General features: G+C 36.9%; 1 protein-coding gene across 5 annotated transcripts in view; it reads right to left on the reverse strand.

Annotated features, from left to right (window-relative positions):
• USO1 (USO1 vesicle transport factor) overlaps positions 1-26,968 on the reverse strand; it is a 74,943-nt gene that overhangs the window by 11,640 nt on the left and 36,335 nt on the right. For 3 of the 5 annotated variants that reach the window (XM_070394841.1, XM_070394813.1, XM_070394833.1), the window contains 10 exons: positions 19,667-19,845; positions 15,571-15,711; positions 13,162-13,250; positions 12,612-12,766; positions 11,972-12,183; positions 10,300-10,320; positions 3,426-3,536; positions 2,982-3,100; positions 2,651-2,832; positions 2,252-2,373 (listed from right to left, as the gene is read on the reverse strand). In XM_070394841.1, the coding sequence (XP_070250942.1) occupies positions 2,252-2,373; positions 2,651-2,832; positions 2,982-3,100; positions 3,426-3,536; positions 10,300-10,320; positions 11,972-12,183; positions 12,612-12,766; positions 13,162-13,250; positions 15,571-15,711; positions 19,667-19,845 (1,331 nt within the window). The remainder of the gene's footprint in view (positions 1-2,251; positions 2,374-2,650; positions 2,833-2,981; positions 3,101-3,425; positions 3,537-10,299; positions 10,321-11,971; positions 12,184-12,611; positions 12,767-13,161; positions 13,251-15,570; positions 15,712-19,666; positions 19,846-26,968) is intronic. The other 2 variants (XM_070394850.1, XM_070394822.1) reach the window with 1 other exon arrangement.

The raw sequence follows: 26,968 nt of genomic DNA on the forward strand, positions 1-26,968 counted from the left end.
TCAGCTTCAAATGCGGCTATAACATCACACTCCAAGTATTTGTTTCCTAGTGCTCTAAAGACATTACATATTTGTACTAAGATATAGATGAAAAATCCTAATAACCACGGGTAGTTTAATAATCCAAATTTGGATCATTCAAGGTTGATTCTAATTTACTGATTTGCTCATACACTGAAAGGCTCAGACTGAACCATAAATATAACACTATTAGAGCCCCGGTGCAAGAATTCATGCACAGGTGGGGTCCCCAGCCTGGCTGGTGACTGGGGGCAATCGGGGCCATCTCACCCAGTCCGGATCGGGGCGATGGGGGCTGGCTGGCTGGGGAGGGACAGCACGAGGGCTCCAGGGCATGTCCAGCCCATCTTTCCCAGTCCCAATCGGCTGGACCCCAGCAGCAAGCTAACCTACTGGTCATAGCGTCTGCTCCCTGGTGGTCAGTGTGCATCATAGCGACTGGTCGAGCGGTCGACCAAAAGGTTGACTGCTGGGTCGGACACTTACTAGTAGCATATTAAGCTTTTATATAAATAGATTTTTATTTTTTCTTACAATTTCAATCTCAAGAATATAGACTATGGGGAAGAAAAACACACACAGGCAGTTGTCATTTAAAGGGCTCCATCCAAGCTCTTACTTGCCACACCTGCCTCAGGCTGTGCACAATGGCAGGAGTTGAGGGCTGTCCCACATGAACTGCCACCAGCGTACTGGAATTTATGACACTGGGATTTTAACAACATCAATAATCTCATTTTCCAGATAATACTACCAGTACAGCACTTTCTAGGATTCCAATCAGGGTACCAGGATGAGGAATTAACTGAAAGAAAAAACTAAGAAACATTTTTAAGAAAAGCAATGGAAGATTGCAAATGGGAGCTTCTCTGGTATCCTGAAAAGAAAATGTCAACTGATGATTTTGAAAATGTAATTTCAACTAAATTCATAATAACCCACTCTAATAAATCAGCTCCCTTTCTTGTTCCCTATTCTATCTAACTCAATATCAGCTATCCAATTGTGTAAGACAGTGATCTAAGGATCATATTTGACCCTTCATGCTTCCTCACACCTGCATCCAATCATTACCAAGTCCTGCCAGTTTTATCTTCCTTAGTTTCCACCTTTTTTCAGGTCGACTCTACACCACAAAGTATGAGCTTTAGAGTACCAGTAACACATGTATCTGAATTCTGTTCCACCACTCACAGAGTGACCCTGGACAGGTTAAATTCTCTGTCACAGATTCCTCATTTATTCTAAACCGAAGACATTAACTACTTTGTAGCGATGATGTGAAAATTAAATGAGATTGTGTTTAAAATGTGCTTAGTGATTACCTAGAACACAGCAAACAAAAACCAGCAGCCATTATCATCATCGTCATCATCAGTGCTCCAATTTCCTCCCCTAGCCCACCACAACCATCTCCTTCTTGGGCTCCCTCCTTCAAGCCTTGCCTCCTTTATATAGCTACCAAATGTACCATCTATATGTCAGTTACATCTCTTGACTCTTTCTTCTCTCTCCTTTTGCCTAGCTTACTCCTGGCCATCCTCTTGGGGCTCAGCTTCTCTGTTTTCTTGAAGCCTCTGCTCCTACTTAGCTAAATTAGGTGCCTCTCAGTGCTGCCATACAGCTTTGATTATCTCTTATCACTGGACTTAATCCTATATAATAAAACCCTATTATGCAAATAGACCGAACGGCAGAATGACTGGTTGCTATGACACACACTGACCACCAGGGGGCAGATGCTCAATGCAGGAGCTGCCCCCCTGGTGGTCAGTGCACTCCCACAGGGGGAGTGATGCTCAGCCAGAAGGTGGGCTCATGGCTGGCAAGCGCAGCGGTGGTGGCGGGAGCCTCTCTCGCCTCTGAGGTAGCGCTAAGGAGCAGCGAGAGGATGCAGGCCAGGCTGAGGGACGCCCTGCCCCCAGTGCACGAATGTCATGCACTGGACCTCTAGTATATTATAATCCATGTGTCATAATCTATTTATAGGTTTGTCTCCCCATGAGACTGTGATAGGGAAACATGTCTGACTCATGTCTTTATTCACATCCTGCATACTGCTTAAGACATATGAATACTCAGTTTATTGAATACTCAGATGCTTTTGAATTATTTAGGAAAACAGCGTGTTTTACTTTCTGTATCCTCTTACATTTGAAATGCCAGGAAAAACTCTTTTCTAAAGTAGAAAAGTATCAGTATGTCAGAGAGTGTATTTATCAGTACGCACCTGCTCTCGAATCATGTTTTTGTAGTGTCCCACAATACTGTCATGCTGTTCTAATGTTTTCTTCTCCTCTTCTTCTTTTTTATCTTCTTCACTGGACTTATAAATAGCCTTAGTTATCACACCTATAAAAGAAAGCTTATTTAAAATTTATTTTAAACATTTAAAATACTATGTTATTAAGAATTAATCAGTAAAAGCATATGGCCTAACTGCATGAGAGAGAAATAATCTTTCCAATCTTACTGAAGGCTGAAAACCCTTCAATGGGCTACACATCAAGAGCAGGAAAAAACCCCCACTTTTAAGCTTATAAAATCTGCACATGACCAGAATATGCATATACAATATAATCATAGGTACTTTCTAATAAAGGTACCAATATAAAAGTCCTTATCTTACCTTCAAGTTCTTTTACCAGCTTTGTAAACTCATGATCAAATATCATGTATTCTGGGCTGGGAAAGTTGGGCTGGGGTTTCTGAGATGCTCTGGAATACAACTCATGTTTGCTAATAAATCCTAGTTTCTCTATGAAATTCTCTTTGCCAATCCTCTTCTCTATTAGTTGTTTTAGTTTCTCTCTACAGAGATAAGTATATTGAGATGCTTTAAAAAAGTCATGACAAAACATAAAAACTTGGTTTACATTATACTTTGGCACAAAAATATTTATCATTTTCTCTTGATAATATTAATAAGTCATTTATCCTAGCATTTCCCCCTTACTTACTTCATGTAGTTCTCAAGTGAGTTATCATTGAAATAAATAGAAATGCCCAACAGAAGGGCACATAAGCCTTGGACCAACTGCTCTTCCTCTCCAAGATTTTCTGCAATTTGTCCTGTAAGCTGAAATCTTTGTTAAGGAGACTAATGGTTCATAGTATCTATAGCATTTTATTTTATAATTTGAATTTGACATGTAGTTCATATAAGAGTTTCCATAAGAAATTCTATATAGTCCTAGCAAACACACACACACACACACACACACACACACACACACACACACACACACAGCTTAAGCAAGCGCCATTAACCACTTTAACAGTTTAAAAAGTTCAAATAAAGAAAATTCAAATATTTGGGGCATAGAGCTACTTCGAAGTGAGAGGAAAACATAAAATGACAATGATAACTACTTGTATGTATTTTACAACAATATAAAGGATACAAATGGAACATTGGCTGAATTGTGAAGAAAATGCGTTACCGCAATCGGACAGTTACTTAGCCAGGTACAAAGCAACATCAGTAATCCAACTCTTGTTTGTATTTTGCTTCCCTGAAATAGGTAAGTCAGCAGAAACCCCATTTTACTTTTTTTCAAATTTAAAGTTGCCCTAAGATTCTTCCCCATTTGCATAAAAACATATTTAACGTCTTATAAAAGATGTGTCAGGAATCCAGATTTTAAAAATTGAACAAGAGAATGCATTCTTGTGTCTTCTATGAGCTGTACTGCACAGTAAGAAATGAACAGTAAGGAATCAGAACTGATTCATGTTCTTAAGCATATACTGGGTTATCTAAAATACTATCAGTGGAAAAACCTGGTCTGCTAAGGAGGAAGTGTATGATATAGATGCTTTAAAAAATGTATCAATCCTAAGTCACTTTATAAAAAAGTTAATTAGCCAGACAAAGTTTTGATGTTTCAATTAAAAATTTAAAAACAAGTTTCGAGTAAAAGGACAAATTCTACCTCCTTCAAAAAACAATGAGAAAAATACAAAGAAATAATCTTCTGAATTATTTAGCTAAGTTCCATTAAAGAATATATTCTCTAACAGAAAAATAAACAAGCCACGTTACAAACTCACTGACAAAATGATAGATAATAAAAAATCACAAACATAATGAAGGAGAAAAAGATTTATGTAAGTTAGCTAAGTGCCCCAAATCACTAACTACAGTGCTGCAAAGTATAATTAAACAATACTGAACACTAACCTATCCATCCAAATTATAGTTTTCTAAATTTTGATACAACAGCTTTATATCTGCTTTGTGGGAAATTCTGTTTGCTGATAACATCGTCACAGCCAATATTATATTATGTAACCTATATTTTTTTATTAAGTGAAACAAAACTTTTTGAAACAAAATAATGGATATTAGCACAGTAATGTATTACTTTTGGGAGCAATTTCAGAAAATAACCAAAATATAATTATTCAAAGATCTAGAGAACTATGAATTTAAAGTAACAACCATCACGTTTTGAAAAATTTCTAACATTAAGTTTCTAATTTAATGAGTCTTGATGTCAATATCTTGGCCTTTCTATAATCTATTTTCCAGTATACTTAAACAAATTTAACTTAGACCTCTTCAAATGATTTGCCAAGTAAGCATTAATTAGCATGAATTTAATTTTCATATGAATTATTTTTTCTTGCCTCTATGACTTTACTATGCCCATAATATATCTTCATGTTACCCAAGTAAATTGAAAAGTTAAAATATATACACTTATTCTCAATCGACTCTGTGCCTAAGAGAACTTAAAACTAATTAGTCAAGTCATAGATGCAAATGTTTTATTGATTTTCTCTGGTTATATATAAAAAGTTTATTATTACTTGGAACACCATTTGTAGGTGGCAAATATACCTATTTCATATATACAAAGGCTTCCTATCAAATCACTGGCTAATGTCTGAGTGAACAAACGTGCAATAAGATTCAAATTTGAATCTTCTAGAAGTATGTCCTTAGAGGTCTAATTGAAGGATAAGAAGAGCAAAGTCAAACATTACTAAGAGAGAACAGAATATCCCCTTTATTACAGTTACAAAATAATATAAAGTACACAAGAATGAACCTAATTAAAACTGTAAAACCTAACCTAGGAAAATTTAAAACCATTCCTAAAGAGCACGAAAGTAGATACAAATCAACAGAAAGAAACCATGTTTAGATAGAAAAACTCAAGACCATGAAGATATTAATTCTATATTAATTTATAAAATTAATAAAATTTATGAAATTAATGTGACCCAATAAAAATACCAACAGATTTTTTTCCTCTGGAACGAAACAAGCTGGTTCTCAAGTTCATATAGAAAAATAAACAAGCAAAAATAACTAGGGAAACTGTAAAAAATAAAAAAGAGAAATGAATATAACCAGCACAAAACCATCAGTGGGTTACAGATGGACTTAAAAAATGTTGGAACTAGATAGCTGTCTAAAAAAGATCAGAGGATCAATAACTCATATCACATCGAGGAAAGTGGAACATAGACTTAAATGAAAAAAATTATACCAGAAAGTATGAGATAAAAATATGGGCAAATTCCTTAAAATCTTGAAGTGGTAAAGGCCTTTTAAGTATGGCAAAGTAGAAACAATAAAAGGAAAGTGATACAAAAATAAAATAAATCCAAAACAAAACACTCAGGTCAAAAGACAAATGACATCTCAGGAAAAAATATATTTGTAAGTTATCACAGACAAGGGTTGAATTCCTTAATATAAAATAAAGTTCTTATAAACAATAAATTGGATTAATAATCCAATAGCAAAATGGGTAGATAAACCATAAAAAAGGAGAGTTCACAGAAAAACTTCAACTGAAGTGCAAACATACAAAAAGTGATTCAACATTTTAGTAAGGGGAATGCAGATTAAAACTCAGTGAGATAATATTTTTTACCATCAATCAGATTGGCAAGAATACAAGTCTGACACCATGCTGTTGACTGTGGGGAAACAGATAATCTAGTACACTGCAATTTTATTTTACTTGGCTAGTGGAAGTGTAAAGTGGCACTAAATGAAAGAAAAAAACCAAGGTGCAGAGCAGTGGGTATACATAAAAAGCATTGAGAGTATAAAAGAAATGCCCTTTACCTGGCAAATCATTTGAATAGTAGGAGGCAGGGAACTAGGATAGGGGCCAAGACTTCTTATTGTATACCTTTCTATATCATTTTGATTTCTAAACCATGTATTACCCATTTCAAAAGAACATATATATATTTTTAAAGAACTGAAGTTTTAATTCTAAGAGTGGCAGTACGGTATCAATAAATAGGACAATTGGTTGGAAATTGGAAGAACCAAATGTTATGTGGGCCCAAATTTCCTCATTTTCTAACAGAGGGAGTTGGATTAAATGATCTCATTAGGATGATACCAGTATTTCTATCCTGGTTCTAAACTCAATAGCCATAAAACCTTACTTACTTCCCCTCCACATCCTTAAATAAGGGCAATAGTCAATACCTATCTCACAGAGTTGTGGAAAGGATTAAATACATGTAAAGAACTTAGAACAGTGTATGGTAAATGCTTTACAAATGTTATAAACTATTATCCTAGTTTCTAGCTCTGCAATTCTATGACTCTCTAACTAACTAGCATATTAAAAGCAGAACTAATGCTCCAAATTTAAAATAGATGGCAGAATAAAGCTGATCTGAAAAAAGAAAATAATATTAACTGCTGGGATAATTTTTTTTATTATTACCTCAGTGAAATATAGGCAGCCCTTGAGTTGCTGCATTAACAGAAACTCATGCATATTGGAAGCATGCAAAGTGAGGACTATGTAATGATGCTTTTTTATGCAGATTATATTATTCTGATGTTTACCAAACCATGATATACAACAGAGTAAATGGTAGATAATTAAATATCCAAAATAAAGAGGTGGTTAACTAACCTATGGTTAACTAACCAATGGTATATCAATCTGGTGAAATTATTATACAATAATAGAAAGTGATGTTGATTTAGTGTTTAATAACATGACAAATAACTGTAAGAAAAAATATAGACTATAAAATGGAATATATGAATACTGCTCTATAAACAAACAGTAGAGAAAAAATGCCTGAAATTTTACCAGTAGTTATCTTTGGGTAGTAGAATGAGGAACATTATTCTCTTCCCACTTTCTATTTTTCTAAATATTTTAAAATGAAAAGAAAAAGAAACTACCGAGTACAAAAAATGCTACAGTATTTGCCCACTGTACCATCATAAAATGTTGAAAATAAGATCAACACAATAAAATCTTGTCGAAGCTGCTCTATTCCTTCAAAATAAAATCAGAAACTGAGCATTAAAAGCTATCAAAATATTCTGTCATTGCTCTCTCTGATCATCTGGTGGATTCTTTACAAGATAAACACCTAGAATAGCTAAAAGAAAACCACACCCCACTTTCTGACTAAAACTATTCATTTTGTTTATGTTTACATATTTATACGTTTGTTTATAGGTTTAAGTCAAGAAAAAGTACATATCCTAGGCCCCCAGAGTATATGAACTATTGAAGATATTTTGAAAAACAAATAGACACTGAAATTATAATTTCAGTTCACCCTGACAGTTCAGTTACTAGAAATCACATATTTTGCAGGATGAAAGAGAACCACAAACAAAATAATTAAGGCTGAGTCATCTTATCTTCAACATAAGCTATTATGTTTCCCCTATTATATTTTCTAAATAAAAATCTCTTATTCCTACTTTGTGGATTTCAAGTTTAGTATTTTTCCATTCTTTGTAAAAAATTCAAAAAGCCAATATTTTAAGCTTCTAGTGTTAAAGTTTTAAAATGAGATTCTAGAGTATTATTTTCTGTAGATTCATTTCCTAGTGGTGGCCTCTGGGGATAGAGAATTAATAAGAAAAGGGCATGATGGAGCATTTTAGGACTATAAATATGTTATAAATATTGTTTTGGGTGGTAGTTTCAGAGATATATATTTAACCACCAAAAATCATCAGATTGAACACTTAACTGCATTTTACTGTGTGTAAATTATACCTACAAAGAATTCCCTCTCAAATTACTGACATGTATACTTATAAAATACTTTACCTCATATCAAAAATTCTTCAGGCCAAATATGTCTGTATGTGAGTTATTAACATGTGTTAAATCATGCTCATAAACAGAGATCAATTCCCAAAAGGACCTCAGTTATTACTACCCACACCACAACTGAACATATGCCCAAATATGAACATTAAGGTACACTCCTCTTTTTGCCAAAGACTCCACAAAACAAAACAAAACAAAACAAAACAAAACAAAACCAACAAATCACATTTCCCCCCAACTCACCATACACACACATAAAAAACTAATCCCCAATAGTAGTTATAGTATATGTGTTATATCTAGAATAACCCATAATATTTAATTTAAAATATTCCAAATTACAAAATTATACTATTGTACATTTTCAAGAACCTAATTAATATAAAACCATCACATCTTATCTAATAAAAGAGAAACATGCAAATTGACCATACCTCTGCTACACCCACAAGCCACGCCCACCAGCCAATCAGGAGCGAGTATGCAAATAAACTCAACCAAGATGGCCACGGCCACGGAGCTGGAGTGAACAGGAGGTTTGGGTTGCCCCTGGCAATGGAGGAAGCCAAGCTTCCCACCTGCCCTGGCTGGCTGTGGGCTCTGCTCAAGGCTACAAAGTTTCAATTATAGAAGATAAATAAATCCGATACCTGCTTCCAAGTGCTGTGGCCTCCGCTCAAGGAGGGTCTGGGAGCCTGGGTTGCCCAGGGCTGTGGCCAGCAGGCAAACAGCCATGAGCCACTCACCTAGCCCTCAGCCCCTCACACAGGCTGGCCATGCCCCCCAGTGGGGACCCCCACCCTGAAGGGGGTGTGGCCAGCCTGAAAATGGCCCTCAGCCCCTCACCCAGGCTGGCCACACCCTCATGGGTTGAGGGTCCCCACTGGGGGGCTTGGCCAGCCTACAAACAGTCCGCAGCCCCTCACCAAGGCTGGCCAGGCACCCCAGCGGGACCGCCATTCTGAAGGGGGTGTGGCCAGCCTGAAGACAGCCCTCAGCCCCTCACCCAGGCTGGCCACGCCCCCCAGCGGGGACCCTCACCCATGGGGGCGTGGCCAGTCTGCAAACCACCACAGGCCCCTCGCCCAGGCTGCCCCACGCCCCAAGGGAACCCCCACCCTGATCCAGGACACCCTTCAGGGCAAACCAGCTGGCCCCCACCTGTGCTCCAGGCTTCTATCTATACTAATAAAGGGGTAATACGCTAATTAGACTGGGAGACCTTCCAGGAGACCTTCTGGACGTTCTTCTGGACAAAGCCATGGTGGCGGGGCCAAGGTAGAGGCCAAGAGGGGAGGGCAGTTGTGGGTGATCAGGATGGTGGGGGGCGGGGCCGCTGGGGGTAAGCAGACCAGCAGGGGGCCAGTTGGGGGAAAGCAGGCCATCAGTGGGGGTCAGTTGGAGGTGATCAGGACAGCGGGGGGGGGGGGGTCAGTTTGGAGTAAGCAGGCCAGCAGGGGGGCAGTTGGGGGCAAGCAGGCCAGTGGGGAGGAAAGGTAGGGGCGAGCAAGCCAGCAGGGGGGACAGTTGGGGGTGATCAGGCTGGTGGGGGGGGGCATTTGGGGGCAAGCAGGCCGGCAGGCAGAGTGGTTAGGAGCAATCAGGCAGGCAGGCAGGTGAGCGGTTAGAAGCCAGCAATCCCGGATTGCGAGAGGGATGTCCGACAGCTGGTTTAGGCCCAATCCCTGTAAACTGGCAGTAGGACATCCTTCGAGGGGTTCCAAATTGGAGAGGGTGGAGGCAGAGCTGAGGAACACCCGCTCCCCTGTGCACGAATTTCGTGCACCGGGCCACTAGTTTTTTCATATAATGACTAACTTACTGGCAAAATTATTAATCCTAACTTTTACTACCGTTGAAATGTTTTTAGGGGAAATAAAGAAGCAAGCTTGGGTGAAAAACAAAAACAACACCAAAAAAACACCAAAAGCCAAAACCAAGGAATTTCTGAAAGTGTAAGCATCCCGGGAGGAGGCACAGTATAGTTTCAGATGGTCATTCCCACAGTTCTTAGGAAAACCACTACAATATCCCAAGGAGAAAAACTGTAGAGCCACTTATGATAGAGATCAACTTGCTGGCACATGAAAGTGTGAGTAGAATATAACTTCAAACAAGCGGTTAAAAAAACCAATCAGCAAACCCAAGACAAAGAAAAGCCTTGCTGTAAGAGGAAAATGCCTAAGTTTACACAAATGATACATACCCGTCTGTCGATCTTATCACCCTGTAAATTATACATTAAAAATTATTCATAAATATTACTGCTTTAGAAAAATTTAAATCTAGAAAAAATCCCTCAAATACAGTTTCTACAAACCCAAACTAATACTTTGGGACAGAACAGTTCTAATCTTTTATTATATAACAATGCACATATATTTTAGAGGAGAAAGAATAATTTTATAGCACTGTGATTACTAAGATTGGGAAGACACCATTATCTTGAGGATTTCTCTTTATGCATGAGTTATAATTACAATGTTAGAGCGAAGTCTATAGTGATGGTGGTTAGACAGTTAATTATTATTTGGCTTAAGAAAAGCTGTTTTCAACTGACAGCAACATGGAAATGCCAAGTATTAAATAAATAAAAATATGAATATTTTGGGATAGATTTTTTAAACAATAAGAGATAAATGATAAGTCAAAGCTATAAGCTTTCAATTGAAGTAAAGCAATGTTAAACAACAAAGGGAGTTTTTAACTCCCCTTTCACTTACAGTTAAGTTTTTAAATCCTCATTCAAGGATATGTTTTTATTGAGTTTGAGAGAGAGAGAGAGAGAGAGAGAGAGACATCAATGTAAGAATCAACTGTTTGCCTTCAGCCTGAGTCCTGACTGGGGATCGAACCTGCAACCTAAGTCTGTACCCTGACTGGGAATTGAACCTGCAACCTTTTGTTGTACAGGACAATGCTTCAACCAATGGAGCCACCCGGCCAGGGCTACAGTTAATTTTTAAGCTTTCATTTATCACTTCCTATGGATGACACTGATATTTCTTTAAATCTAACAATAAAACAATTCTATAAATATAGCAAAATTAAAAATTAAGGAGGATATGGCACATTATCATGGGACGGGGTATCAGACAATTCCAGTGGATACAGCAATTTAGACTTACCCACATTTTTACTTCCTCCCCACCCAGTGACTCTGAATGTTGATGCCTTTACCCTGTTGCTAAAGCAGGAACTTGAATTGTTCAACAGCAAGTCTGGCTCGTGTAGGCAAATCATCTAATAGTAAGTGAGTTAACTCCTAAATGAGTTAGAATTGATACTTTGAGACTACTGTTCTTATCAATAGTCTAAAGGAATGCAAACATTTTTAGTTATGCTTTCCTCTATCATACTAGGTAAATTATATGCCTTGGAGTTTTGAGAACATAAACATCAAGGGATATACAGCTTAACTATACAAGCCATGGACTGGTATTCTAGTTTTGTTTTCTGAAAGAAGTTCAATTGCTCTGGGTCTGGGAAGAGAGAGAGGGAGGTATATGGCTACAAATGACTTTACTCCCTCTCTTAAAGTGAGCTGAATTAAAATGACATGCAAGAACACTGTGGATGATTGAAAAAGAAAAACCAATAAACACCTCTGCCTAGAATATGTGTTTCCATCATGATGCAGACCTTATTGTTGTAACACTATTTGGCAAAACCATTCTTGTAAGAATATTTATAACTTTTTCTCTACAACACTGTTTCAGGTTACAATGAGCTAATAAGCAGGTAAGTAAGTCCTTGCCCCTTCCCTTTTTCATTTCCATAGTCTACGAAGAACAGCCTTAAATTCTTATATCATTGGCATCAACACATGTAAGCCAAACCTCCCTCACGCCCTTAGTCAAGTTTCACTGGCACTTCACCTGTGAGAGGATGTTGGTGCACTGTTGCAATAAAGAAACCGGAGGGTTGCCGATACTTGTAGCAAGTTGAACCCGGAGTAACTGTTCTTTCTGGGTGGCATTTTCTTGCAGCGCATGGGCGAGGGCCACAGCAGCACACCAGTTTGAAAGTGAATCAGTAGAAAACAAACCTCCGCATAATAACTGGCCAGCCGACACTGAATTACCTGTTGCTACAAAGATGAAAGGCAGATGATAATAAACATTTATTATGTTTTTTCCACACAGAGAAAAAGACAAAATACTACTGAAAAATGTGTTAATTAGTAGTATTAAGTAATGTTTTTTGAAAGTCTGTTTTTCAAAGCAAATGAAAGATGACCCCTTCCCTCCCCCTCTAAAAAAAAAAGACCTTGGGGAAAAAAGTAGCAGAATAAAGAAATAGTAGAATACTTTAGGCATCAAATTGATAATAGTAATATTCCAGAAATTTTTTACCTTAATTAAACACTATATATCTAAAGAAAATTCAAGGAAATGCCATACTTTAAATATTCTACTACAACCAGGGTCTTTTATGAGTTGTGATATATTTTACCATTAAAATTTAGAAAGACAATGATCTACTTTTTAAAACAGGAATTAAAACGAAATTATTTACCATCAATGGTGGAAGGTAGAAGTGTTGACACAATTTCTCCTTGTCCTTTTTGATTTTTATATAAGAAACACTGGAAACAATAGAGAACAGCACAGCGCAATACAAATGGCTGCCTTTCATTAACCATGGACATGAGAAGTACTACAATTGCCGGTCTGTTGCATTTAAAAAAAGCACAAAAAGAAACATTGTAAACCAATAACTAGTCATTTTTGTTGATTGAAAAACCATAAACAAAACACCAGCAAGTTAAGTATTTCCATCTCCATTTCACAGAAAGGATAACTGCAGCTCAGAAAAGCGAAAAGATTTACTTGCTCAAGGCACACAGCTAGAAAGTGGAAGAGGTGATACCTGAGCCCAAACGCATAGGTACCAAAGACTACTAACTCTTTTAAAATAACAACATCTTTACCTTGTCAGATAATTTCTAGTTTCAAAACACACAAACTGAACTTCTTAAGAGAATAAGGTGTGCATATGAGACATACTAAAATCCCAAAGTGAGTTTTTACTTCATAGCAGATTCTCAGTATTTCCCGTTTCCTACCTTGGTGGGTTTGAAGGTGCATTTACAGAAGCAAAGTAGTCTTGGTTTACTTGACAGCCTCGAATAACTTCTGATACAGTATTAATGGTCTATTAAAGGGGGAAAATAATTTAGAGAAAGTAAGTTAAGGAAGGAAACCTGTTTTCAAGTGAAGAAAACTGTTATATCTCTGCTTTTTGCTTTTCAAAGCCAAAATTCAGACACCAAATTAATTAGTGACAGCATATAATCTTGTGATACTTCCTTGAGATAACATTTAAAAAATTAAGTGTAGGCCTCCAATTAAAAGTAACACTTGACCGCACACATTTAAAATCTCAAAAAACTAAAATGAGTAATATAATTTAAGAGCTAGAATCTATTTCTACAAAACAAGAAAAGAATGCTTTAATATAATATTAGAGAACAAATTTAAAATGTAACAAATTAAAGATTCAATTTAAGAATGAAGTTGAGCCATGGCCTGTGTGGGTAAATGGTTAGAATGTTGGCCCACACACCAAAGGGTCTCAGATTTGATTCTGGTCAAGGGCACATACCTGGGTTGCAGGTTCAATACCCAGCCCCGGTAGGGGTGTGTGTGGCAGGCAACCAATCGATGTGTCTCTCTCACATTGATGTTTTTCTCTCTCTTCCCACTCCCCCCCCCCACTCTCTCTATAAATCAATGGAAAAAATATCCTTGGGTGAAGATTAACACACACACACACACACACACACACACACACACACACACAGAAAAAGAATAAAGTTGAAAAAACCTCCAAGAAAATAGAATTAAAAAACAAAAGTAGGTCCAGAAAGCCCAACAATCTATTAATAGAGTTGGAAAAACAGAAGAGAAAAGGAACATTATCATGGAATACAAAAAACACCCTCAGACCTGAAGGACATTTGTCTCTAGCTTAAAAGGGCCCGGTGAGTGCTCTTTCAAATAAATGGAGGAAAAAAAGTTCTGCCGTACAGCTCATCATCAGTAAATTTCAGAAAACCAGAAATAAAGATTCCAAAAGTTTTAGAGAGAAAAAAGCAGATTCTATAAAAAGGATTAAGACTCAAGATGGCTTCAACAACACTGAAATAATGTTCTGAAAGCTGAGTGTAAGTAATTCCCAACTCTGAATTCTATCCCTAGCCAAACCTCAAATTAACTCTGAAGGAATAACAAAACTAAAAACATATTTTCTTGCCATTTACCCCTTTTCAAGAAGTTAACTAAAATAAGATAATGAAATGGGGGGTCAGGGGAAGACATGGAATCTGTAACTAAGGAATCCAAGTCAAGAGAGAGGTGAAAGTAGGTCCTAGAAGGAATGGTGAATGAAAGTCCAGGACAAGAGCCGTGTGGCAGAGAGAATAACCAGTCTGTATTGGAGCAGGATGATGAAAGGTTTCCAGAAAATAAAATGCAAAAAAGAACACTATTATAAGACAGACCAGAGCAAGGTGTATTTTAAAAAAAGACATAGGCCGAAACCGGTTTGGCTCAGTGGATAGAGTGTCGGCCTGCGGACTGGAGGGTCCCGGGTTCGGTTCCGGTCGAGGGCATGTGCCTGGGTTGTGAGCACATCCCCAGTGGGAGATGTGCAGGAGGCAGCTGGTCGGTGTTTCTCTCTCATCGATGTTTCTAACTCTCTCTCTCTCTCTCCCTTCCTCTCTGTGGAAGGTCAATAAAATATATTAAAAAAAAAAAAAATAAAATAAAAAAAGACATAGGGCTCTCTTTGGCTTAGCAGGGAACAGTAAAAATATAGTTGTAAAACTATTAAGCCCTGATTATTGATTTAAAAATAAGTTACTGGGGTGACAAGGGAAGTAAAGTAGGAGGGCTATACAGGGGGTTAGTGCGACTTATCGTAGGGAGGAGAGAGGTTGAAGACAGCTGTTTTTGTTATAAAACTTTTATTATTATCTGTTCTTTTAATGTGCATGTGTTGAGAAAAATAAAAAGGTAATTTAAATAAACTAAACCATTATTTTCTTCAAATTAACGTTTTTCTTAAAAGATAGGAAACAGAAAATGCCATATGTCAGGAAAGAATTTACTATTTTATAAATAAGTAAGACTACTTAAGACTCAAGTCTTACTTGACTAAGACTAAAGTCATATTGTTCTCAAAATTACAAACATAAATCATACTGTTCATGCCTGTTGAACACAATAAAATTAATGAGAACTCTTCTATGCTTTATAACTAGTTATATATTATTAAACTTGAGGAATGAGTCCACCTTTTGGAATTGATACTGTCATCATTATGCTAATTATATTTTAGTAGGATCAATAAGGGCTTTAACACATAAAAATAGTTAACTATTGCTGTTTTTCCTTTAGCTGATATTTAATTCTTTCTGATAATTCTTAGGATTTCAACTCCACAGAGCAGTCTCTGCCTTCATTCAGTTTACCTCAGTCAGGATATCAGCAGGAATTCCAGTAGCCATTAGGATAGTGCAAAGCTGCTGCAATAAGCCACACTGGAACATGGCTTTCTGGCAGCTACTGGTAGCACCAGGAGGGTTGGTGGGAGATACCAGGACACGAATAAGCTGCAAAAGAAAGAGAAAACAAAATTTGTCTTTTAAAAAAGTCTTGAAGCAAATTTAATCTATAGCAACAACAAAAAAATCTAGGTGAAGAATGCCCTCACCTGCTTAGCCAGATCTGGGTGCTCTTCCCTTTATGCTATCATGACAACAGTTCTGTTATACTATATATCAGTGGTTCTCAACCTTGGGTGCACATTAGAATCACCTGGGAATTTTTTTAAAATCCTGATTTCTGGGCCTCTTCCTCCGGAAATTCTGTTTCTTTGTTACTAACTTTGTGGCCCCACCCCATAACAAAGAAACAGAATTTCTGGAGGATGAGGCCCAGAAATCAGGATTTTAAAAAGATTCCCAGGTGATTCTAATGTGCAGCAAAGGTTGAGAACCACTCCTATATATTAATCCTAAGTTTATCTCCTTCAGTGATTGTGAACTCCCAGAGAGTAGAAACTACCTTGGTCATTTTTGTATCCCAAACAAGCACAGTATTTGTAACATAGTCCATACTCAATAAATGAATGAATGAATGAATAAGTAACAGGGTGGTATTTTATCAAAGTAAGATTTCTTATTGAAGTAAGGATGAATACCTAATTATAGAGCAGGTCTGAAAACAGAATGGGTGAAGGTGTTTAAATTCCTCCTAAACTGGAAATATTTAAAGAGAGGATAAACTAACAACTGGAGACATGGTAGAAGATTCATGCATTAGGCAAGGGGTTGGCCCTACTGCCTGTTAATGCTAATTAAGTCCCAAATTTGGATCCTATGGTTAGATTAGTCTGAACTTAAACATGAAATTTAAGAAACATGAAAAAAGTCATCCCAAACAAGTGTTCAGCACAGTTACATCTTCAAAATAATTTTATATATACCTTGCATTTTAAAACTAGAGTAATATTTATATATGTGTATAAAAATCTTGTATATCAAAATCAAATGGGACATTTATGATAATACTTTATTGAGAGGATTAACTAATAGTTTGATGACACTAGAGAGAGGCTTTAGGATTTCACATTGGTTCTTCTCCTTGGACCTCTCTAGTTAGATTTCCATTAAAAATTTTTTGTTGTTGTTGTTTTAAAAATTTATTCTCCTCCTATCCCTACTTAAAATTTTTATAAGCAACTATCAAGCTATTTGTCATTTCTCCCACAAATATTTCTATAAGTATCTCTAACTGATATGGATTTTAGAAAACAGTCACCAAGCTATTATTACACACATCAAAATAATAATTTCTTAATATGATCTAATAGCAGTTAGATATTTTTATTGATGAAGGAAATACAGAAAAAATAATTATCAATTTCTTGATGAAAGTAGAAAGAATGGTTGAAAAAAGAGGGAGTCCTTATTATAAGGATAAGAAAGCAGATTTTGACTCATTATATAAAGTTTTTAATAATTTAAACTACCGAACATTGAAAAAGATTCTCTCATAAGATAATGAGCTTTCTGGGAGGCAGAACTAGACATTAAACTATCATTCAAAAAAGATTAAAATGTTTTATGACCAACAAAACTTTTCAAAAAGATTCTTCCCCCCAAATTCAATCTGCAAATATTGGAATGGAATATTCTCAAGCAGATCAATTTCAACTTTTAGTGGCTTGGATTTCAAACATGATTATAATTGTAATGATGAATAGGGTGTACCTATCCAAAAAAGGATTGCTTATCATCATTTATGACGCCTTTTCATGTGCTTGAAATACAAACAACCCTGAATATAGCTATAAAGAAAGAGCATTCAACAGACTGAAAAGCAGAAAATAACCTGTGGCCTATGAAGTCATGAATGCTCCAACTATTCAATCTTTGAGGTAAAGAATATATAAATTAAACTCAGTTTTACTTTGACATTTATGTTCTTCAAGATTAGTATCTAGTTAGTTTATTTACTTTTTAAAAGGAAAGGATGCTTAACCAACTTACTATCTAACTAGAATAAAAACAGTATTTTTATATTTTTTAAAAATCCTTACCTGAAAATGTTTGATTTTTTTAGAGAGAAAGGAAGAGGGAGAGAGGGAGAGGAAAAGGGGGGTGGGAGGGAGGGAGGGAGAGAGAGAGGGAGAGGGGGAGGGAGAGGGGGAAAGAGAGAGAGAGAGAGATTGAAACATCGATGACAGAGAGAGAAACAGCGATCAGTTGCCTCTTGCATGCACCTCAACCAGGGATCGAACTCGCAACCTAGGTATGTGCCCGGGAACTGAACCTGCAACCTTTTCGTATACAGGACAACACTCCAACCAACTGAGCCACATAGGCCAGGTTCTGTTCTTCTGTTTACATGTAACACTCTATTCTAAAATTTCTGGGGGTTAAATGAGAACTTTACTTTTTAAACAGTGACACTGTCTTCAAGAAGAATTCTTTACATAGTATCCTACATATAAAACATGAATAGGCTCCTCAAGCAATTTAAATTTTCACTGTTCAATAGGAAACATGTAAGTTTTTGTATATCATCAGATCCCTTCACTCTCTCTAATCACATTTTGTAAATTACTTTTCTAGAAGAATTTCCTTTATTAAGAAAGCTGTGTTGAGCAAAGATATCAAGCTTACCACTTGAATGCTGTTCTAAAAAACATAAACTAATAAAGTCTTGAAATGTGCAATACTGACATGTGAAAATAGAAATAATGAAGTTGGGAGTATAAATAGAAAGATTCTGCTCATGTTCTTCTGTAAAATATTTTCCTAACAATGTTTAGGCATATTCTGAATAGGGTAACTATATAATTTATTACCCAAATAGGGACACTTGAAGCAAAAGATGACACTTAGTAATTACATAACTAATACTGTTGTGGCAAACTGGGGTATATGGTGACCCTAATTATCAATCAAACCTATGTAAGCAACTCCAGGACATGCAACAGTATTAAGACTCTAATTACTAGAGAAATGAACAATCTAGTTTTGTGGAACACAACTTCAGAGATGCAGGCACAATTCTGAGACATTCAAAGACCCGTAAGATTCATCAGAGTAGTTAGGAGGTGGTCTAAAATTAAGTGTTTGGAATAGGGGAATTCAATAAAGGAGTAAATAAGTAAAATGCTTCAAAGAACTTCATAATTTCCTCTGATGCAGAAATAATTTGGGATCCTACTGTCCTCACTTTCACTATCACAATAAAGCTTAAATAAAATTAGAGGTGATTTGTCAATTTAATTTGTATTGGACTTAAAACTCAGACTATCGCCCTGGCCGTTTGGCTTGGTGGATGGAGCGTCAGCCTGCGGACTGAAGGGTCCCAGGTTCGATTCCGGTCAAGGGCATGTACCTTGGTTGTGGCACATCCCCGGTAGGGAGTGTGCAGGAGGCAGCTGATCGATGTTTCTCTCTCATCGATGTTTCTGGCTCTCTATCCTTCTCCCTTCCTCTCTGTAAAAAATCAATAAAATATATATTTAAAAAAACAACAACAACAAAAAACCCCCAAAAAACTCAGACTATCAATCTTTGAGGATAGAGACATTATAATTCATTTACTAGCACTTAGTGCCTGGCCCTCAGTAAATGTTTTCTGAATGAATTTATTTGCTGAACTTAATATTCGAAATATTAAAATTTATATCAAAACCTTCATTAAAAAAAGCACATTTAAAAAATTCCAAGTCAACACCGTAATTGATTATCTCCTGTTGTAAAACTCATCAGAAGCTATATGCTTGGATCTGCTTTAAAATAATCCTGTAGGTAAGGGAGGGGAATTAAAAAATGAAACAAAATTGCCAGGTGTAATAATTATTAAAGCTGAATGATAGGGGTGTGTGTAGAGGGGTGAAGGGGATCAATTTCCATATTATAAGGAAATTTTTTAAGAAGCCAACCTGAAATCTACTGAACATCCTGGCTTTATTAAACATGAGTTTACTTTTCTTTGAAAGTATTACAGTCAAAATTCTTACCACATTTATGTCTAAGTTCAATATACCTGTAGCATTAGGTGCAGATTTGTTACTTTCTGTGCAGACCAGCCAGAATTTTCATCTCCAACTTCAAACCAAGGTTTCATACGTTGAATATATGAGCCTTCTTTAAAAAAATTTTGATTGGAATTGTTGTTTTTTAACAAGTTTTGGAGCAAAATCAGACAATCTTCCACTACTATACCTGAGGAAAGAATGTAAAATGGAAGTGTTAAGGCTGATAAAACCTGAAGGAAAATTCAATCTCTAAACATTAAAAAAAAGAGAGAGAAGAAGAAATCTCCATACTCAACATTTCTTCAGTATGGCAAGGCAGAGAGCTGTCCTGACCACAATCTGTGTGCTCTTTCTCAGGTCCTCTAATGATCTCTTTGACTCCTATGTTCAACTATGTGTTACCTCAGTAATTCAGATATTTTCTTCAAATCCCAGGTTAAATATAATTTCTTCAGGAATAATCACCAAGACCCAGTGATTAACTTAGCTAGCATCACTAGCTACATGCTTTCATAGTAGCCTGTTCCTTTTATTTTGCTGTAGTATCTGTCTTCTCCAATAGATTATAATTCATGAAGACAGGAATTTGTGAATGCCGTACTAGGATACAGTGAACTACTTCGTATCCGCTGCAGAGACAGAGACAAGATATCATGTATATACATAATAGGTCACTATTAAATATTTGCTGAATGAATGAATCATATCTTAATTTCTAAGAACCATTAGACATTGTTGCCTCTCTGTCTCTTCCTTGAAACTTCCTCTTCCCTCGGTTCCTAAAACACTTGCTCTTTCCTGGTCTTCCTTAAGGATCTTTGGCCACTCCTCTGGCTTCCTTCCTATCATTCATGGTTGTGTTCTGCCTTTCTTCTTTGCTTACAAAATATACTCTCCAGAGTAGTTTCATCCACACAACAGGTTACACTTTTATCATAGCTGAAGCTCTCCAACTACTGATTCCACTTTATCAAGTGCTAGTTTAACCAATGATCTCTGTTTCTCTCAATGAAGCATATGGATGATGCTGGATGCTCACAGCTAGCAGGTTCCTTTGTGCAGTACACCTCCACTTCTGCTCTTAGTAGCTAAGCTTTATGTCTATGATAATCAATTTTTAAACATTAATATACTTTATTTCTCTCCCTTCGCTTCTCCTACTATCATCATTTAGCATTAGTGTGGCACATTTGTTGTGACTCATGAACAAATACTGATACATTATTCAAGTCCATAGTTTACATTAGCATTCACTCTTTGTGTTGTACAGTTCTATGGGTTGACATATGTACAATGTCATGTATCTGCCATTACAGTTATCATACAGAATAGTTTCATACTTTAAAATCCTGTGTTATACCTATTCATTCCTCTTTCCCCCAAATCCCTGGCAACGGTCTCTATATAGTTTTGTCTTTTACAGATGTCAGTTGGTTAGGTCATAGAAAATGTGAACTTTCAGATGGGCTTATTTAACTTAGCAATATGCATTTAAGGTTCCTCCATGTCTTTTCATGGTTTGCTAACTTTTTATTGTGAAGGACATTTTGTTGCTTTAAAGTTTTGGCAATTGTGAAGAAAGTTGCTATAAACGTTCATGCGCAGGATTTTGTGTGGATATAAGTTTTCCACTCATTTGGGTAAGTATCAAGGAGAGTGACTGTTGGATTGAGTGATAAAAGTATGTTTAGCTTGGTAAGAAACTGCCAAAATGTACTCCAAAGTGGTTGTATCAATTTGTATTCCCACTAGCAATGAATGAGAGTTTCTATAGTACTACATCCTTGCCTGCTTTTGGTATTGTCAGTGTTCTAGATTTTTGCCATTTTAATAGCATGTAGTGATAGCTCATTATTTTAATTTGCATTTTCCTAATGACATATAATTTTGAGCATCTCTTCATGTGCTATTTGCCATCTATATCTCTTCCTTGGTAATGTGTTTGTTCACTTTTGTCCGTTTTATAATTGGGCTATTTGTTTATTGTTGAATTTCAAGAGTCCACTGTATAATTTGGATACAAGTCCTTTTTCAGATATGTATTATTTTCTTCCAGTCTGTGGCCTATCTTTTCATCTTCTATTTTAAAATTTATTTATATCATTTTTAATTTTTCAATTATAGTTGACATACAATATTCTATTAGTTTCAGGTGTATACCCCAGTGATTAGACATTACATAACTTACTAAGTGATCATCCCAATAAACCTCCCACCCATCTGACATCATAGTTATTAGAATATTACTGACTATATTCCTTATGCTATACTTTATATCCCCATGACTATTCTGTAACAACCAATTTGTACTTCTAAATTCCTTCACCTTCTTCACCATCCCCCAGCCCCTCTCCCATCTAGCAACCATCAAAATCTTTGAGTCTGTTTCTGTTCTGCTTGTTTAGTTTTTTAGATTCAATGATTGATAGATATATATTTATTGCCATTTTACTGTTCATATTTTTTTATCTTTTTCCCCCTTTATTTTTCTTAAAGAAAACCTTTTAACATTTCATGTAATACTGGTTTGGTGGTAATAAATTTCTTTAGCTTTTTCTTATGTGGGAAGCTCTTTATATGTCTTTTGACTCTAAATGATAGCTTTGCTGGGTAATCCTGATTGTAGGTCCTTGCTTTTTATCACTTTGAGTATTTCTTGCCAATCCCTACTGGCCTGCAAAGTTTCTGTTGAGAAATCAGCTGACACTGGGAGCTCCCTTGTTGGTAACTAATTGCTTTTTTTCTTGCTGCTTTTAAGATTCTGTCTTTAACCTTTTGCATTTTAATTATTATGTGTCTTGGTGTGGGCCTCCCTCAGCTTATCTTGTTTGAAACTCTCTGTGCTTCCTGGATTCATATGTCTATTTCTTTCACCAGGTTAGGGAAGTTTTCTGTCATTCTTTTATCAAATAGGTTTTCAATTTCTTGCTCTCTTTCTGGCACCCCCATGATGTGAATGTTGGTACACTTGAAGTTGTCCTAGAGGCTCCTTACACTACCTTCATTTTTTTTGAATTCACTTTTCTTTTTGTTGTTCTGATTGGGTGTTTTTGTACTTCCTTATATTCCAAATCACTAATTTGATTCTCAGCTTCATCTACTCTACTCTTGATTCCCTGTAAATTATTCTTCATTTCAGTTAGTGACTGGTCCTTTTTTATGGTGTTGAAGTTCTCACTAAGTTCACTGAGAATCCTTATAACCAATGTTTTGAATTCTGCATTTACGTTACTTATCTCCATTTTGTTTAGAATTTTGTTCTGTTCTTTCATTTGAACCATGTTTCTTTGTCCCCTCATTTGGCAGCCTTCCTGTGTTTGTTTCTATGTATTAGGTAGAGCTGCTGCATCTCCCAGGCTTGGTAGAGTGGCCTAATGTAGTAGGTATTTTGTAGGGTTCACCTGAGTTGGGCACTCCATGTATGCCCCTATGTGGGCTATGTATGCCCTCCTGTTGTAGTCGAGCCTTGATTACTGTTGGCACATCAGTGGACAGGATTTACCCCCAGGTTGATTGGCTGCAAGGACTGGCTATGACCACAGACCACCACAGAGGACCAACTGTGCAGGAGCCCACCCCAACAGAGCTGAACTTACATCAGTGGGGCTATGGTGCCCACTTGAATCCACCCTGTGTCACTTGTGGAAGTGACTGGGTGATGCTTTGATGTAGTTTGAAGCTGTCCACTGGTTGCTGGCTCTGGGGCCTCCTAGGAGGTGCAGGCAAAGGTGAACCACCATGTGTGTTCTGCCTGGGGCCACCCAGCATGAACTACAAAGCAATCTGCAGATGGCTGTTACCTGTGCTGGGCTTAGAGGTGCCCAGGTAAGGCTAACTGAGAACCAAAGCTGGACACTGCTAGTGCCATGCCTGGGGACAACTTAGCAAAAGGTACAAGGCACACCAAGGCCAGATGTGGCTTGAGAGATTTTAGAAAAGTCTAAAAAAGTGTCAGTAAAGATAGGTCATTATATAGAAAAGCCACATGGGTGGGATGGGATTTCAGGGAATCAACAGGGCAGGGCAAACGGTGTGAGCCAGGTTGACAGAGACTCATATATGTTACCCTTCTGCCAGCTTTGTTGGTAGAGGGCTCAAAAAACAAACAAACAAAAACCCCAAAAAGGCCTCTGCCAGCATTTTTCTCTGGGAAAAAGCTGACCCCCCCAGCTCTTGCCCTGATGCCAAATACTTCAGTTCCTCCTTGTCTGTCCCTGGTGCCTTTCGAACTGCTATCCCAGTGCTGGAACTCTGAAAGAGTAAGTCAGAGTAAGTCTGTGTGCAGGCCCTTTAAGAGGAACTGCCTGGGACTCCAGAAGCCCTCCATTTCACTCAGCCACAATGAATACCCTTTGGTTTTCACAGCCAAAAATTGTGGGGACTTCTCCTCCTGGCACTGGAACCCTGGGCTGGGTGGCCTGGTGTGGGGCTGGTAACCTTACTCCTCAGGGGAGACCTCCATAGCAGAGATATTCCTCCTGATTTTTATCTACCACATGTGAGTGTGGGACCATCCTGTTCTTAAACTCCATCCCTCCTACCAATCTCAATGTGGCTTTTAATTTAAATCCTTAGTTGTAGGACTCCCATTCATCTAGGTTTCAGGTGGTTCTGAATAATGCTTGTTTTGTAGTTTAGTTTTAGTTTTTTTAAAAAAATATATTTTATTGATTTTTTACAGAGAGGAAGGGAGAGGGATAGAGAGTTAGAAACATCCATGAGAGAGAAACATCGATCAGCTGCCTCTTGCACACCCCCTCCTGGGGATGTGCCCGCAACCCAGGTACATGCCCTTGACTGGAATCGAACCCGGGACCCTTCAATCCACAGGCCGACGCTCCATCTACTGAGCCAGACCGTTTAGGGCTAGTTTTAGTTTTGATGTGGTTGTTGGAGAAGGAGGTGAGTACTGCATTTACCTACACCACCATCTTGACCAGAAGTCTCTTTTCATTTTCTTAAACAGAATGTTTTGCTGAGAAATTTTTAATTTTAATGAAATCCCACTTTTCATTTTTCTTTCATGGATTATGCTTTTGGTATTGTATCTAAAAATAAATTTCTTTTGTTCACAAATGTATCATGCTATTTGCACTGATTATTAATTATTATGTAAACTGCCAAAACATGAGAACAGAGCTATTTTTATGAAAACTATGTTTGCATTTGGCAAAACTCAAAACTCAATAAAAGCAAGTCATTAAAAATGACTACTGTTATGCAGGGGTAATACAAGTCTAAAATAAGGAAAGTAATTGTAAAAACCCATACAGATCCTGCACTCCATTTTAAGGAAACCAAAATGCAAATCCTACATAATGTATTATAGGTGTAACGTATGCAAGAAAGATGGTGAAAAACTCCAATCAGCAGACCCATATTCAAAGAAAAAGTTCTGGCTCTAACTCAAAAGTTTAGTGTAGAAATTATATTTAAAAATTTATTATATTTAACTTAAAATGTTGAAGGTGCACATTTTAAATACTTTTAAGGAATCACTAATTTAACCAGTCCTGATCTCTCCAGAAGGAAGGCTTCCTTACCTCATGTTGCTCAACCATGTGACTGATCCTCACACCTCATGAGGAGGAACCACTATATCTGTCTCTTATGTAGGACCATAAATCTCCATTAAATAAGATTTGCCATTAGGACCATCTGAAGGCTCTGGAGGAAACAGAATATCAAAGCCCTCACTATAACTGGCAGGCCTTCCTTCCAGTGTGCAAAATGAATTCTAGATCTGAGGGCCAGTACCAGTTACAAGGAGCTATTGGAACTTGTCTTAGCAACCCTTAAGACTAGGTAATTCCACCTTGCCTTAAAATCCCGTTTTCCTCAGAAAATATGCACCTCTGGTCATATATGCTCTTCCATTTTCTCATCTTAGAAATGCTTCCTCTCCCCATTTAATTTCTTTTCAAACTCTTTCATGATGCTACCTCAAACTCCAAAATACTGGTTAATAAACCTATTACACCCTCAATTATTTCATGAAATGCTTCTTTTCTTTAACGAAACTGCATTATCCTGGAATGTTCTCAAGTTAGGGCAATTCATGTTCATTTCCATGTTCTTTAGAGTCAGGATATGGAATCTATCCATATAGATTATGGATAGCACAGTATATTTTCCAGAGATCATAGTTCCTTTACCTTGTCAAAAAAAACAAACACCTGTTTCCTTGAGGCTCAGGCCATCCGGCTGTACCATATCTTATAATTATGTAACAAATTCATGATCACTACTCTTTGTTCACTGAAAACATCACTGGCCTCTCACTCAAAGTCTTCTTCCTCAAAGTTTGCTGTCACTCTTGATTTCAAGTTCAGTGACAATTGATCTAATACCTAGACCTCAGTTCCTTGGTGTCATTTTAAGAGATAATTCTCTATTACTAAAACCTCCTATCTTCCTAGCTCAAGAATTCTCAATATATGTGTACTATGCCTTCCCTGAGATGTTCAATCCATTAAAAAGTTTTTCTCCCTTTTTAGAAACCTCCTGTCTTTACTTCCTTCCCTATATAAATAAGATTATATAGATCTTCATTTCTTCCACTTTATAGATAATATGCTAAACTCTCTTGTCTTTTCATAGCACCTTCTTAGAAAAGGCACAATACTGTGAAAAATCACCTGCCTGGCTTTTTTCCTACATCTTCACCTAGGTAGCTGAGTATTTGGGGTAATGACGAGGGGGCAATCTACTCTTCTGTAAAATCATGGTTAACACCATTAATGAGGCCTTTATCCCTGTCTTGAAATTTCCTAATTAAAATATTCAACTAACTCTCCTATTCTCCAAAAGATAATTTTTTAATCTCCTTAATTAACCATGTCCTCTTCTTTCACTCTTTGAATATGACTCTTCCTTCAACTCAACTCCCCTTCTTCTCCTATCTTAAGTCAATTCCTTCCTCTACCCTGGATGTCATTTTTTTCTCCTTTTTGGGTATTAAGTACCACTGATTGATCATCCTCTCTCTCCTGTATCTCTCCCATCTCCCCTTGCTTATGTGATTGGAGTCTCTCCCATTTTAAAAGAAAAAGCCCTCATAGATTAAAGGAGAAGAATAAGCTGATAATTCCCATATATGTAGAAAGAAATCATTTACTAAAATTCAAGATTCATTCATGATAAAAACACTTAGTAAAAATCAAACTTAATGGTAAAGGCATCAACATTTTTATTAAGGTCAGCAACATTTAATACTGTAAAGATTCTAATTAAATAAATAAGATGAAAAGAAAAGTGGTATAAGAATTGAAAAGGGAAAAAAAAGGTTACTCTTGCCCTAACCAGTTTGG

This window comes from Myotis yumanensis, unplaced genomic scaffold (genome assembly GCF_028538775.1).
Source record: "Myotis yumanensis isolate MYYU_CA2020_CCGP unplaced genomic scaffold, mMyoYum1.0.hap1 SCAF_1, whole genome shotgun sequence".
Taxonomy (NCBI): Eukaryota; Metazoa; Chordata; class Mammalia; order Chiroptera; family Vespertilionidae; genus Myotis; species Myotis yumanensis.